General features: G+C 46.9%; 1 protein-coding gene across 1 annotated transcript; it reads left to right on the forward strand.

Annotated features, from left to right (window-relative positions):
• The first annotated feature begins 1,769 nt into the window (after positions 1-1,769).
• Positions 1,770-13,901, forward strand: CYB5B (cytochrome b5 type B). Its single transcript, XM_082005899.1, has 5 exons — positions 1,770-2,025; positions 10,069-10,197; positions 10,731-10,757; positions 12,658-12,689; positions 13,679-13,901. The coding sequence occupies exons 1-5, from the start codon at positions 1,864-1,866 to the stop codon at positions 13,767-13,769; spliced, it is 441 nt and encodes a 146-aa protein (XP_081862025.1). The 5' UTR covers positions 1,770-1,863; the 3' UTR covers positions 13,770-13,901.
• Positions 13,902-14,403: the final 502 nt, after the last annotated feature.

Here is a 14,403-nt window from a genome sequence, read left to right on the forward strand (position 1 = left end):
GAACACACTGACAGCAGGAGACGGATTTGAATCCTACACAAATGAGACTGATCTGACTTGAATGCCTTCTCTCCCCACACTTTATTCTTTACCTCGTACAGTGGCTTTATTTCCTTACTACTTTGATTGCACCTTGATCCCCATTTCCTTGCACAAAACCAGCAGAACAAGGCCAGGATAAGCCAGTGTATGAAAAACAGCTGCCATGCCAGGTCTCAGCCCAGAATTTCAGCCATTTGCAAAGGTTGTGCATTACAGCAGTAATTGGATTAGAGACTATGGTTGGCAGGCACCACTGGAATGATTTCTTTCTCTCCAGTAATAACAGATACTCTTCTTTCTTACCAGAGAGTGACCTAGAAAATTTGTTTGACATACAACCTGTGGTCTTCAGGGAGCTGCCTTTGTAATGAAGTGGATGTGGACAGAGAGCATGGTTAGTTAGGATAATGTCTTCAAGCTGATAAATCTCCCAGATTGTGCCATTAGGTATGTCTCATTTCCACAGAGATCCCAGCTTAGCAGCAAGCCAGGTACAGGTACCTACTTCACTTGAGCTCCTTTTAAAGTCCCAACTGCACAGACATTAGCTTGCCCAAATTCTTTTTGCATATACTTTTACTCTTTAGCCAGTGTTGGTAATAGTATTAGCACTTCTTACAACACAGGGCATTTCTGCCTTCTCAGCAGTTATGTTAAAACAAACAGTCCACTGTCCAGCATTATACCTGTACTGCAAGTGTAAGAAAATAAAGTCCACAGACATGAATGCGAGTTCATGAATGAAAACCATCAGGCTTACAAGTTACTCAGGTTTCTGAGCTTCCAAACAGTCTCTCTGTCCCTAAACTGGCTCAGTGTGGCTGCCAGGGAAGAGAGAACTGACCAGGTGACTCACATCCGATCTACATGTGAGCACTTTCCTTTAGAAACTGATAAAAAATGCAGCACTTAGAGGTGTGCCGTACCTCCACTGCCTCAATTTAAAAATCTGCAAGGTGGCCATCTATTTTTATATATGGGCAGAAAGAATCAAAACGAAAGGAGCAGTGAAAAAGCTGCTCCGGTTGGCAGTGAAATTGAAAGCTCACCAAAGGTGCGCTAGAGCAAAGCCAAGGGACCCTAACAAATCATTCTTGCCAGCATACATCCAGTACGCTTTCCTGATGAAACGGCCACTACCCGAGACTCCCTGTCCCTTCACCCACTGCAGACGGCTTGCACTGCTCTCTCGGCAGCGCCATGCAGTCCTTCCAACCGCGTCTGCTACCAGAGACAACCCCGAGGCGGCCTGTTGCAGGCTCTGGGAGCTCCCGCCGCAGGAGGTCGGGCGAGCTCGGACGGTCCCTGACAGGAACAGGCGCTTCCCAGGCGATCCCGGTTTCCACAGGAGAATTCCCCCTCACCCGCCCAACAGGCCGGACGGGGAGAGTTACCAGAGGCCAGGCTCTGACACCGGGCACTGCCCCGGGGAGGACACTGACGGGCACCCCGCTCTCCGGCGGCCCAGGCGCCGTGGGGCAGCAGCGCCCCGGGGGAGCCGGGCCCGGGGGCGCCGCGCCGGCAGGGCCGGGCCAAGAGTCTCGCCGCCTGAGGCGAGGCGAGGCGAGGCCCGGCGCCTTCCCGCCCTGTTGCTCTGGCCGCTCTCTATTGGCCAACCCTCGGCAATGCGCCCTCCCATTGGCTGCAGCCGGCGCCAGCAGTGGCCCCACCGCCCGTGCCGCTCGCTCCTCATTGGCCGGCGGACTCGGCCGGGAGCTGCCGCGGGCCGTTAGCTATAGGTGGCGGGCGGGGGCGTCCGCCATCGCTACGGTGGCTGCCGCGGGCCAAGCCTGTCGTTCCGCGAAGCTGCCGGCGGCCAGCATGGAGCCCGGGGAGCGCACGGAGGCTGGGGGCTGCACGGCGGCGGAGGAGGCGGCCGGGCCCGTCTTCACGCTGGAAGAGGTGGGGAAGCGGAACTCCAGCCGCGAGGCCTGGCTGGTTATCCACGGGCGCGTCTACGATGTCACCCGCTTCCTGGAGGAGGTGAGGCCGGGCGGGGCGGGGTCCCGGCCCTCCCCTCAGGGGCCGGTGGGGGGGAAGGACAGGGCCTGGGGGACTGAGGGAGGGAGGAGTGGGTCTGAGGAGGGCGTGAAGGGCTGAGAGGGAAGGGGAGGGCCTGGGAGTGAGGGAGGGGGACTAGGGGGCAAGAGTAGAGGGGGCGGGAGGGGTGTCATGGCGGGCAGAGATCCCGGGGGGCCTGTAAGGGGAAGGGGGGGGGAGCGAGTAGGCCCCGGGGTGGGGGGCCTCCGCGGCCCAGCACTGCCCGAAGGAGGGGTCCACAAACCCTGAGGAGGGGCCACGGGAGACCCGCCGGTCTCTTGGCCGCCTGTGCCCTTTATATGCCCAGGACAGCTCCTGCCTCTGCTCAGAGATGCCTGCAAGATACGTGAGAGTGGTGGCAGGTCGTGTTGGCAAAGGCCAGCCGAGGGCAGGGGCTGTGCTTCAACTCGTTTGAGTCAACTTCTGTTTTCCTAGGAAACCTGTTCAGGCATGCCTTACATGGGAGGCACAGCTCCCCTCAAGCCGCATTTCTTCACTTCTGGTCTGGCAGGGTAAACAGTATTGGGCTAGATTAGTATTTTAAATTTGCTGTCTCCAGGGGCACCCCAGAACTTAAAAAGAAGAAAGTAATGGTGATTCAGTAGGTGAGCATCTGCCGCACTACTGCCCTCCCAGAGGTGACCGTGCACGAGTGATTTGGAAGCGATGCAGTCTCTGCTGCGTAATCTCCAATTTTCTTGGATGTCGGGACAAAAATTGTTTCTAGGCTCGATGCTTTTGACTTCTGTTTTTGAGAAGGTTGAGAGCAGAATTAGTGTTGGAGCTGAAAGCAGACTGGGAAGAAATGGCAACAAAATTTCAAAGTTATCTTATCCCATCTTAACACCAAACCCTTTGTTGCATCTACAGGATAATGTACGAAAGTTATTCTGAATCAGCTTTAAGAGCGTTTCACTGAAAGCGCACATGTTGCTGCTTGTTGGTTTTGCTTGAACTCTGATTTTCCTCCAGGAAATTATTAAAGCACATCTGCTGTGTAGTCACATAACAGATAATGACAAAGCTACCTTGGTGAGGTGTAGAGGCTTAGCAGATAGGAGGAGACAATGATAACCTGGCACCTTTTTTACGGTGGCCTGACAGCTGGAGGCAGTGGCTTTCTGTGTAGCTTTTGGTATTTGTTTATAAAGGGGGACACAATCTATTTGGTTCATTGGATCCAGCATCATAACACTTCATTCAGAATCTGACTTGTGCTTTGAGTCTTCCCCCCAGCGTTTATTTTAAGAAAGCCGCTAAGGTATTTCAGTGAACAAATTATGGAGTGTCTTTTACTGCGGTGGCTTGAGCTGGCCTTTGCCGTAACCAGTTCTGCACTGTTTATAGCTTTTATCATGAAAAAAACCCTTGCTTTTGCAGGACCATAAATGGATTCCGGCTCCTCTCTGCTTTGCTCACCAGTGTCTACTGTTGGTACTCCAGCACTGTTTACAGACACCTCTGTGTCAGATGCAGGATCTGAAAAGCTGCCTGCTGAGCAGCTGCTGTTCTTGGGTCTTTGATACTTGAGAGAGACTCTAGGCAGCCAGTATACTGGAAAGAAAAGTATGTGGGACAGTGGGATGGTGCCTGGTGGAAGCGTGGCGGCCTGGTGCTATGGAGCAGCAGTGGCATGAGGAATGCTGCTCAGCTGTTTGTTTCATAGGAGAACCCCCAGGTCTGGCTGAGGTGAGGGACTGCTTGCATATTTAGTCATATGCATCTACAAGAAGATGCAAACTGTACTGTAGAGAGCTTATTGTTGGGGTGGGAAGGAGAAGACGATCATAGTGAGTGTGAGTCTAACTCAGGAAGATCTTAAATAGTGGAGCTATGAGTAGAATTAAGGTACTGGGATTCCTGTTCCAGGGTCAGTTCACAAGACCAGGAGTCTTCCAACTGGTATGTGAGGATTTTTTGAGCAGCTGACTGCCTCCTTCTACATGCACGCCCCCTCCAATGCTTGGGTTCCCCGGCACTAGGCCAAATTTGTTGTCTGGCATCTGTCAGATTCCTGAGAGCGCAGTGGAATACAAAGCTGTGGGCCCAGCTACCTCTGCTGACCAAATGAAACAGGCAGGGTGGTGGGTGTGTTTTGAAGAATGTTTGTTACTCCACTAGCTTCTGAAATCTATCATGCTTGCCTGCATCTAAAACACTACTACAAGAACCAGGGGACATCAAAGAAGCTGTCTGGAACCAGGTTCAAAACAAACAAATGGTGTTTTTTCATGCAACAGGGAGCAGACCAGTGGAACTCCTTTGTCAAAGGTTGCTGCAGATGCAAGAAGGTTAAGTAGATTCAGGGGAAGACTGGGCAAAAACATGGAAAAGCAGTTCACCGCTGGTTTCTAAATAACAAAATGCTAAATAGCCAAAACCAGCTGGAGGTTGGGACAGTACTTGCAGAAACTGCATGCCTTGTCTTATGCTTGCCTCTGTGTTCCAATTATGGTTGCTGCTTACTGCTTTTCAGACTTAAGAGTTAGAAAAACGTTTTCAAGATACTTACCCCAGTGTGAATGACGCTGTGCTTCAGAGCATGGACACTGCGTGGTGGTCACAGTCTTCATCTCGGCATTCTCTGCATAAGACAGCATCTGGGACATGCTCCCGGGGACACCTTCGGTGTTACAAATGAGCCCAGAAAAATGCTTCACTCCCTCGCAGCAAGCCAGGTTTAGTGGTGCCCTGAATGTTATCCTGAGATAATATTTCACATTGCCCTTTCCAACCCCTCTATCCTATTTGTGTTTTTCTGACATGAAAAAGATCTACGTGGACTAGAGAAAGGAAGAAGAATAAGGCTACTCTCTTCACTGTGCCAGCATGGCTGATACAACATTCTTCTATGTACACCCCTTGCTGCCACAGTGAAACTTGTAAACCTAGATCAAGGCCTAATTTACACTTTATATCTGTTACCCCACTGTAATCAGTCAAGTGATGCGGAACAATGTGTAGCTGATCAGAACCAGGAGTGTTTGTCCTGTTTAAAAGTTACAGTTTTCTGATAAACTGTTCTGCTTTAGAGCTCTGAGTTGCCGTAACTGCAGCTATCAGGGTTTCAGTGGGTAATATTTCCCCTTGATCCTGTGCAGTCACTGAAGCAGTGTCTAATTGTTGCCTTTTCTGGCCTTTGGTCACAGATTATTTGAACAGGGTTGCTGAATTCCACTGCAGCGTTACCTTGGAGTGATTGCGTAATCTCAAAGAAGCCTTGCTGCTACGAATTTTGCTTTGCGATTCCTGCAAACTAGGTACAGCAGGTAGCCATTAGCTAGCTAACTCAAAATCTGTATGTTGTTTGAAGCATAGATCAGTTTAAGCTTCCAGTTTACTTTGTTATTTACTGTGTAATAGGCATAACAATTAAGACACTTCCCACATAGCAGAATTCTACTGAATAATAAAAACGTGAACAAAATGCAGGAGATGTGCAAAGACAGCAACTGAAATTTCATAGATGTTTCTGAGAGACTGCAATCTCTTGTGCTTCGGAAAGCCTGTAAGTGCCTGAAATGAAGTGTGGTTATTTCGAATTGGAAATAGCCTTATAGTGATAGTATGATTTTCTCCCAAATCTAAATAACTGGACCACCAGAATACCTGTTATTACTCCTGATTACAGTAGTCTAGAAAAGCAAGTGTAGACTATGGCTAGAGCAATATGGGCTGGCTGCTCAGGTAGGTGTGAATGATGAGTGAGGAAGCGGAGGAAGGCAGATGGACCTCCCTGACAGGCTCTCTGAGGTCTGGACCTGCTCACGCTTAGGCCCTCGCCACACTGGTATTAAAATCTGTGCCTTTTAACTTGCGCACAATCTGTAGTAGACTTATTTTCACAAGCATTCTTATGATAGAGGCACATGGTTTATCTCCATTTTTACACGACTAGAATTGTTTGGAGACACATGTTTCTTCAGTATACCCTTTTGTCTGTTATCTGAGTCCACAAGACACAGCAGCCACCACAGCTTTGTGTCTTGGCATGTGCTGCTGCTTCTGACACTTGTGATAAGTGTGACTAGAAATCTATTTGAAGTGGTTTCCAAGTGGCATGAGCCTGGGTTGTGACAGCTCTAACTGAATAAATTGGTCAGTGGGTTTCAAGTACAATGTTTTCAAACTATGTCTCAAAAGAAGAAGATAGGCTACTACTGACAGCTCCTCTTTAAAATCATACGGTTCTAACAGAAGTTACACTCTTTCCAGGCAAGTGTATAGCTAAGGTAGGGTCTGTGCTCGGAAGAGCAGGTAGTTAAGAGCATTATCATTGAGATGAAAGTAAAGAGGAGGGAAGTATCAGATGATCGCTTACACCAAAGCAGCAGCAAGTTTTTAGATTCTTACCTCCTTACTGCACCAGCAGTAAGAAACCAATGTTGAATACCCTTCTTTGTCTTTCCGCATTTAACTTCTGCATACTCTGGTGTATCTGAAACCAGAACTCTGTGAGGGAGAAGGAGGAATGTGAGAGATCTGTTTTTGCTCATGCTGACTTGCTCCAGCTTTGCAGAGATGTTTTCAGGGAAACCTGTTCTGTGTCTTAAAACAAGCTTTGGAGGATGTGTAGTTGACAAACACCATTTACCTAGGTGGCTGCTTGTCCTTGTTTCCTGGCCTGTACATTACTGGTGCATTACTATTGCACAGTAATACTCTTCCTGGCTTACTTCACTAATATTGGGGGCTAGGAATGAAAGCTTTTGCATCCTTCCTCAACCTGATGATCTCGTGTCTTACTTGATCCAGCGATCTAATTAGTCGTAGAGCTTAGTGTTGCTTCTGAGCTCATTTGTAGTTTACAGTGGGTCTGTAACTGCAGTTGCCAGCCAGATGTATGCAGACAGGCGCTTGAAATTTGTGAAGAGGTGACTCTAGGCTCTGGCCTTCTGCGATGAGTTTGTGTTGCACTCTCAGAAGCCTTTGCTGCATGCCTACGGTTCTGACTTGCTGCTGCTTTTTGCTTGCTCCATGTCCCTTCTAAAGGCTACACAGATAGAGCATCTTCTGAGGTCTCATGAATAAATTCAACCTTGCTGGCTGAACACAGAAGATGGACTATATGAGCTGCTAATTAGGGAGTGAGTCATTAAGGGCAGACTTTCTTTGCTCGCCACCTCAGAGCATCAGTGACATTTAAAGTGAGCTTGGAGTGTATATGGGGTTGTACAACTCCCTATTTCTGCTGTTCTTCTGTGGACCCAGTTTGGAATTTGGAGAACTTGATTCAAAGATCACACTAAAATGATGCTTTTGAGAGCACCTGCTGTAGCTGTGCATATTGCAGGGCATGAGGAAGACTTGGGTGTTCTCCCCTCCAAAATCTCCTGACTCTGGCAAGAGCAAGCTGGCATCCCTTCTGCCCCACCTGCGCCAGGGACTCTGGTGGGAGCCTTATACTGGTGATGGCTGTTGTGCTTTCACTGCCAAGTGACAGGGTTCTCACTGTAAAACTGTTTTCTCTGCTCAGTGGCATTGGTCATATCCTTCCAGAACTGGTGCTTCGAGGCTATTAACGTCGCTGTCAACAAGTACTTTCTTTATTGTGTGTGCTGAAGGCTCCAGTGACAAGGAGGTTCCAGTTCTATTACTCTTGTTGAGGAAAACTTCTGAGGACTGGTGCTTGGGCCCACCTCTCTTGTTCTTGTTTGTTTTTGTCTGTTTCTTTTCAGCACCAGACATTTTTCGGCCATTTTTTGGCTGATACTGATACCATACTTTTTTTTTTTCTTTTCACAGTTTGCAACACTTCTCGTTTTCATGTTTTCCTGCAGGAGCTGTAGCTTTGAGAAGTTTTGTGGTAGAGTAAATGACTTCCTGTATAAATAGTCTGGTTTTACGTTTGCTCGGGTATGACAAGGTAAGAATTGTCTGGCTGCAGTTGTGGTTGTCTAGACTAGGGAGTCCTTTCAGAAATACAGTATGCCAAAATGTTTTGAAGTTTTTTCTTTTGGCTTGGTGATTACAGCAAAGGACAGATGTGCATGCATAAATAATTATTTTTCTTACTTGTGGATTTAGCAAGTGTATAAAAAGGCTTCAGACCCAAAGATGTAACGAGGATTAAACTTTACTGTTCTTCTTGTCTCTTGTACGTTACCATTCTTCTTTTCTCAAGCAAAGATTGGATGCCACTGAAAGCTAATATCCACTGCATGTTCCCTGTTACTGGAGGTTTTTGTCTGCCCTTTTTTGGTGGATGATTAGGAAAACAAGGTTGTCGTCTTAAAATTCAGTTCTGATGTTTTCCATCTGAAATGAAATTTCTGGTGAGAGATCCCTAAGGAGTTCTTCAGGAAGGCTTAAAGTAAATGGCCAGATTTTCATCTTCTAGTTTCTGTGGATCTTTGTAAGCATGCTTGAAATATGAAATAACTGAAAATTGGGCAGTTGTTGTGCATAGACAATATACAACATCCTACCACTGCAGCCAAGTCTGAGAGCGGGACCTAAGGGGCGCAGAAATGATCTGAAGGGTGGTCTTGCTGCTGGCTGTGTTCCTGTTAACTCCCTTGCGTGAAGAGAGCTGTGCATCCAACCCTGTAGTGAGCTCATTCACAGCTATCCCAGCAGGTAATCACTTCCTTTTCTTTGTTTTGTAGGGTGGGTTTTCTGCTAGGGTAGCCCCTGATCTGCTCCCTCTGAGATCAAGTGAGCCTCAGGGTTGGTGTGGGAGAAATGGCAGTAAAACCTGTGGCCAGGCACGGAGGGAATGAGTAGAGTGGAGCCTCGCTTGGTTTTACAGCTAAGGCAATCTAATAAGTGACTGCTAACCAAACCGTGTCCTAGGACTGCAGACTTTGCCCTTCATGGCTGCTGAGAGAGCTCCATGTTGATTTTGTTACACACCTGGACAATAAAGGGATTTATTCAGAATAAGGAGCTCTGATACGAGGATTGCAGAATTGGCTGGAGCAACTCACTGGAGTAAACAACTGGCCTGTTTTTGTGTCCATACTGAGTATGTTTGGTATGAGGTGTGATAGCCGAGTGGGAATGTTTAGGCTTTTGGCAGCAAAAACAGACAAGCTGAAGGAAGAGGGGCAATGACAACTGTTCTGTGTCTGTGGGAAGGAAAAGGATATTACAGAGAAAAACAGGTGTGTTACTCCTTTGATCTGAAATTTAGCCCAACCTCTCTTCTCCAATTCCAGTCTTGTAGTTAGAGGCATTTCAGGCAGCAGTGAACAAGTCTCATCTTCTCAACTAGCGCATTTAGTACTTGTAGCCTGACGCTCTAGAAAACTGGCTTAGTCCCTGTGTGTGCCCTCAGAAGCTTGACTGCTTTATTGGTTTAACTGGATTAGCTGATAAACTGAACTATTTGTTCACACTCACACTGTAAAGAGATTGCACTTTGCTGGCTTTGCGGTTAGCGCTTTCCATTGCCAGTCTGTTCCTGGAATTATGGTATTGACAGTGCTAGAGAAGGGCCCAACCCATCAAGGAAAACAGAATTGCACCTGGGTTTGTTGTCAGTTCATAGCGCTTGGTCTGACCATCTGCCACCGACAGAAACGCCAGTGTCATCGTGGAGTGTCCTCAGGAAAGTTCTCGAGAAAATCATGCGGGAGAGGCTCCTCTGCGAGCAAGGGAGTCTGCCTTATGCAGTGAAGCCCATGAAAAGCTACATGAGGATATCCGTTCTTTTGTATTATTTTCTTGTCCAAATCCATTACAGAATCACAAAAGGGATAGCTTGGCTGTGGGGGACAAAGCTGTGCTTCCCTGTGTATGTTGGGGATTCGCCTGTTTGGAAGGTTTTTTTATTATGCAAAGTATTTTCCGTGCTGTGCCGCACACATTGTTCTTTGTGAATTCCTGAAGGAGAGGTTGGACAATTGAATCTTTGGAAGATTTATTGGTGACGTTGGTTTGAGGCATCCGTGATGAACAGAAGAGGTTGGAAGGAAGGCCGCTGACACTCTTGGCACCTTTTTTGCATCTAGCCCTTTGCTCAACTGAAGTCTTCTCTTCCAGCATCCAGGTGGAGAAGAGGTTTTGCTCGAACAAGCTGGTAGAGATGCCACAGAGAGCTTTGAAGATGTTGGGCATTCCACAGACGCCAGGGAAATGCTCAAGCAGTACTACGTAGGGGAGATCCACCCGGTAAGGACCAGCTGGCTCTTTCAAACACAGGATGGGACTGTGTAAAAGTATGACTCTCCTTTGTGTAACCCACTAAACACATACACCAAGATGCATCTTGTGAAATAAGTAAGTAGGTGAGGGTTTTAGGGAATCTCTGTGTTGTCCAGGATTTCTGCTGAGGAAGCAAAACTAAATTAGTCTTCTCTTTCCACCATTCAAAACAGATTTTTCACTACAATTAAATCAAGGGCACTTAAAGAAGCTAATGTAATCAGTTCCCTCTGTAGCTGGTGGTACCATAACTTCCCCTTGCCTTGTAATTTAGAGTTCAGGAGGGTGAGAGATCACAGGGGCACAGCACAAACACCAGCTTCCTGCCTACTACGAAGACCATGCCTTTGGGTGCTGAAGGAATGACTCCTTTATAAACCGGAGTCCAGGCAATTACCCCTATGATGAGTGCTGTGTACAGAACAATTCCCTCGTAAAGACTGCAGGTTTCTCTTGAAGTCAGTGCTTATCTTTTTTTCTTCTTTTTTCTCCCTTGACAGCATGATCGTAAAAAAGAAGGTTCTAAGGTAAGCTATTAGTGTTTTATTTTTCCGTTTTAATTTAATGCTGTGGAAACGACATTATGCTCACAAAATTAACAAAGAAGTTGTCACACGCCTTTTTTTTTTTCTTCCCCTCCTCTGTGGAGCTTGTGGCTTTATGTTTATACAAACTACGGTAATGAATAAATCTTCCAAGCAAATTATACCTTTGCTTTTGTTCTAAAGCTCAGCAGTCACCTCAGTGTGAAACTGGAAGTGGTTTTGTGTGCCCCCACTCCCCTGACATCAGCAAGGTTATTTCCACACCTTGAGCCACAGACCATATTTTTTTCTTTTTTTTTTTTTTTTTTTGGCATTACTCGTGATGTCCTGACCACTGAACTGTTAGTGTTGTTACAGTCAAGCTAGGAGACAGGCACAGCCACCATGGGGTTGGCTGTAAAACAAGAATTTTCTGTTAACTGCCCTGGTAATCATTGGTGTTGCTTAAAACTCAGGTACTCCTGGATTAGAACAGGGAACAGTGTTGCAAAAATGCCTTTGAAACGGATGGGGAGAGGGAAAGGTAATAAATAGAATCCCATCCGAGAGGTAAACATGTGCCTTGCAGCTGGCTTCTCTTCTCGCTTGGCTCGAAGGCTTGGACCAGGTGCAGCTCTGCCTTCAACAACGCTTTTGTTAGGTGTTGTTCTAAGCAGGGCCGCTTGCGGAGTAGCAGGAATCAAGAAGCAAACTGTCAATGGAGAGCGCGGCGACTGAAGCCCTTGGGAGCGCTTGCTTGCTGTAGTCAGCCATAGGAAGAATAACTCAGGCTGGGTAAAGCCTACACTTAGTTATAACACGAGATGGCATGATTACGCATCTATTCACCTTAAAATTTATTCTTTGGTTCAACTCCGTTTCATAAACAGAATCACATGCCTAATGTGACATGTGACAATCACATGCATAGGAATAAGTAGTAATCTGAGTAGCTCCCTTGGATATGAGTTAAATATTTTTTTCAAATAAGTTTATCTTCTGAGGAGAAAGTCCAGTGAGTTATGATCTGTTTTAAAAGCTGGCCCAAGTATAATTTAAAAATAGCAGCAAGAGATAGATATTAGCAATGTAAAAATAAATAGGGGTGGAACCACACACATACACGCGCACACACAAAATGTTGTATACTGTTGTGATGCAGCTCAGAGGTAGCTCCTCATGGATGAGTGTCAATGTTTAGCATCCACTGAATGTATTTTGGCAGAAAAGCAAGCACTAAGGCGCTCGAGGAATGGAGGTAATTCTCTTTAGGATGGGCAGGAAAGGTGACTTTTGGCTGGTAGGTGTTGAATCAACTGGAGAGCAGCAACAGCCACCGAGGAAGAGGCAGTAGACTTGATGAAAGCCTAAGCGAGAATTTCGGCTGACTGGAAAAAGTATTTAAGTTCTCGGAGTTCTATGAGAGGAGAAGTATTAAAGTTTGGAAACGGGTTGCGTGCAAGGGAAGAGCTGAAGAGAACATTGTGGTTGTATGGTTCAGTGGTCAGCCAGCAGGATAGCAAACGGGGACGTGGGCAGGGGCTTGGGGAGGGGATCATCGTGCAAGGGCTATCCCTGCCAGAGTGCGGTTATCATCCGTAGCATGTATAACAAACAGGCTGGTTTGTGAGTTAATGAGCAAGACCTTTTTTTGAGAGGAGTGTGAGTTCCAATGTGAAGTTGAGGACTGGGTGGGAGGACTGGATTGATGATGGAATGTGGAAGGTGAGGATGAGCACAAGCATCCCCAGAAACATCTGCACTTGTGACAGAGGGTGTTTGGGAGAGGAGGAGAGGGTTATTTTTCCTCTGTATTCCTAATTGCGTGTTCAGTCTTGTAGGCTTATTAGCACATGTCTGATGTTTCTTTTTTCCCCTGCTAACTCCCTCTTTCCTCCTTCAGAATCCAAGTATGACATCCTCAGGCCAAGCAAGGTATAGTATCTTCTTAAAATAAGAGTAAGAAATTGAGGGGTTAGGACCCTTTGTTTGAAGAACTGCATATTAACTCTGATGGACAGGGAAAAAAAGCCGTGGATATTACTGCACTGTCCTTCCAGCAGGCAGCTAGTCCAAAATAAGTTGCCGAACTGCAGTGCGCCGAGTTAGCTGCCAGGGCGTGCGCCTCCCTTGTTGGATGTGGGGACCCAGCCGGTGGGGCGAAGTCCCCTGCTCCGCTCTGGGCAGAATCCTGCTATTTTGCAGCTTGAATTCTCTGGCCCGTGTGTTCATGCTACACAACTCTGGCTGCAGTCCCTTTGCACTGCAGCGATTATCTGGGTGGTGGCCGTGGGGTGATGCAGCACAGTGATGTGCAATTTTTTTTTTTTTTGGAGGATCTTTACTGTGGCCAGCCCCACTTAGGTGAAAATCCAGGAGTGCTTACAGCCAGAACAGGGCCCTAGTCTTTCGTAGCTGATGCAGAACTTTCTTGCTAAGGGGGCTGCTGAAGGTGAGCCTGTGGCCTCTGGTTTATGAGTGAGGAAGATTTATTGTGGGATAGCTGTAGCAATTTCCATCCTTGAGTCAACTCAGCTGTTTGTATAGCACAAATTACAGTCTGACTTATTTAAGGAAAAAACCCAAAACAACAACCAACAACAAAAACCCCAAATTGGTTTCTGTATGTGCCAGGCTGGAAACTTCAGCAATTCAGCTGCTATTTTGTAAGCCACCAAGCCACCCTTGCAGGCACAGGGGCCTCTCGCAGGGGCCGGGCAGAGCACTGAGCACGGGGACTGCCAGAGCTGCCCAGCCCCGTTAGCTGATGGGAGACAGGTCCCAAGAGTTCCCTAGATGAAAACAGACATATAATAAGTGACGAGCATCTTGAATGAATTATTAACTCGATACTTTCTTCTGTTTTGTGTTGTGTGTAATTTTTGCTTTGTTGTTTGGTTTGTTTTTGTTTTTTCTCCCTGTAGTTTTTGGTCAACGTGGCTAATCCCCATCTTCGGAGCACTGGTCATAGGTTTAATGTATCGCTATTACATGCTGGATGGGAGAACTTCTTGAACTGACCTTGCTGGGACTTCAGAAAGCCTGAAAGAGAGGGTGTGAGAGAGAGTGCATGAATGCAACACGTGGAGTTCTGTTTCCCTTAACCTTTTCTGCCTTGCTTTTCGCTTTGAGTCTGTCAAGTGATATTGATATCCATGGGACCAAGCTAATACCAAACTCTTTATTCTAACTCTGGGACCCACGGACCTGTCGTACTTTCCTCGTGCGGTGGCAGGGCGAGTGCAACTTCCCAGTATTCTCTTACGTTTGTGTGTGGTCTCCCTCGTGTGTGCGTGCTTGTGTGCTCTCTCTCGCTCTCTCTCGCTCTCTCTCGCTCTCTGAAGTAAACCACAGACAACCTTTTTCTTTCAATGCCTTTTCGTTAAGCCAGACAACGTGAAACAGCTGCTAGTGAGCCTGTGGGTTTGCCTCAGTCTTTCACATAGCATTGCCAGAAATAAACTGCAAGTTGTCTACGGTCCTTTCCAGAAAAGATGTCCGGAGATTTGGTTCCGCAGTAACTTTCCCAGTGCATGCAGGCAACACTAATTGGAGCAGCAGGAAATTGTTAGCTTTGCTACCTCTTTCTGTACGTGTCTGTTTTTAACGGTTAAACAAATATAAGTATTTTAAAAGCAATTCTGTTCAT

This window comes from Phaethon aethereus (genome assembly GCF_964289735.1).
Source record: "Phaethon aethereus genome assembly, chromosome: 13".
Lineage (NCBI taxonomy): Eukaryota > Metazoa > Chordata > Aves > Phaethontiformes > Phaethontidae > Phaethon > Phaethon aethereus.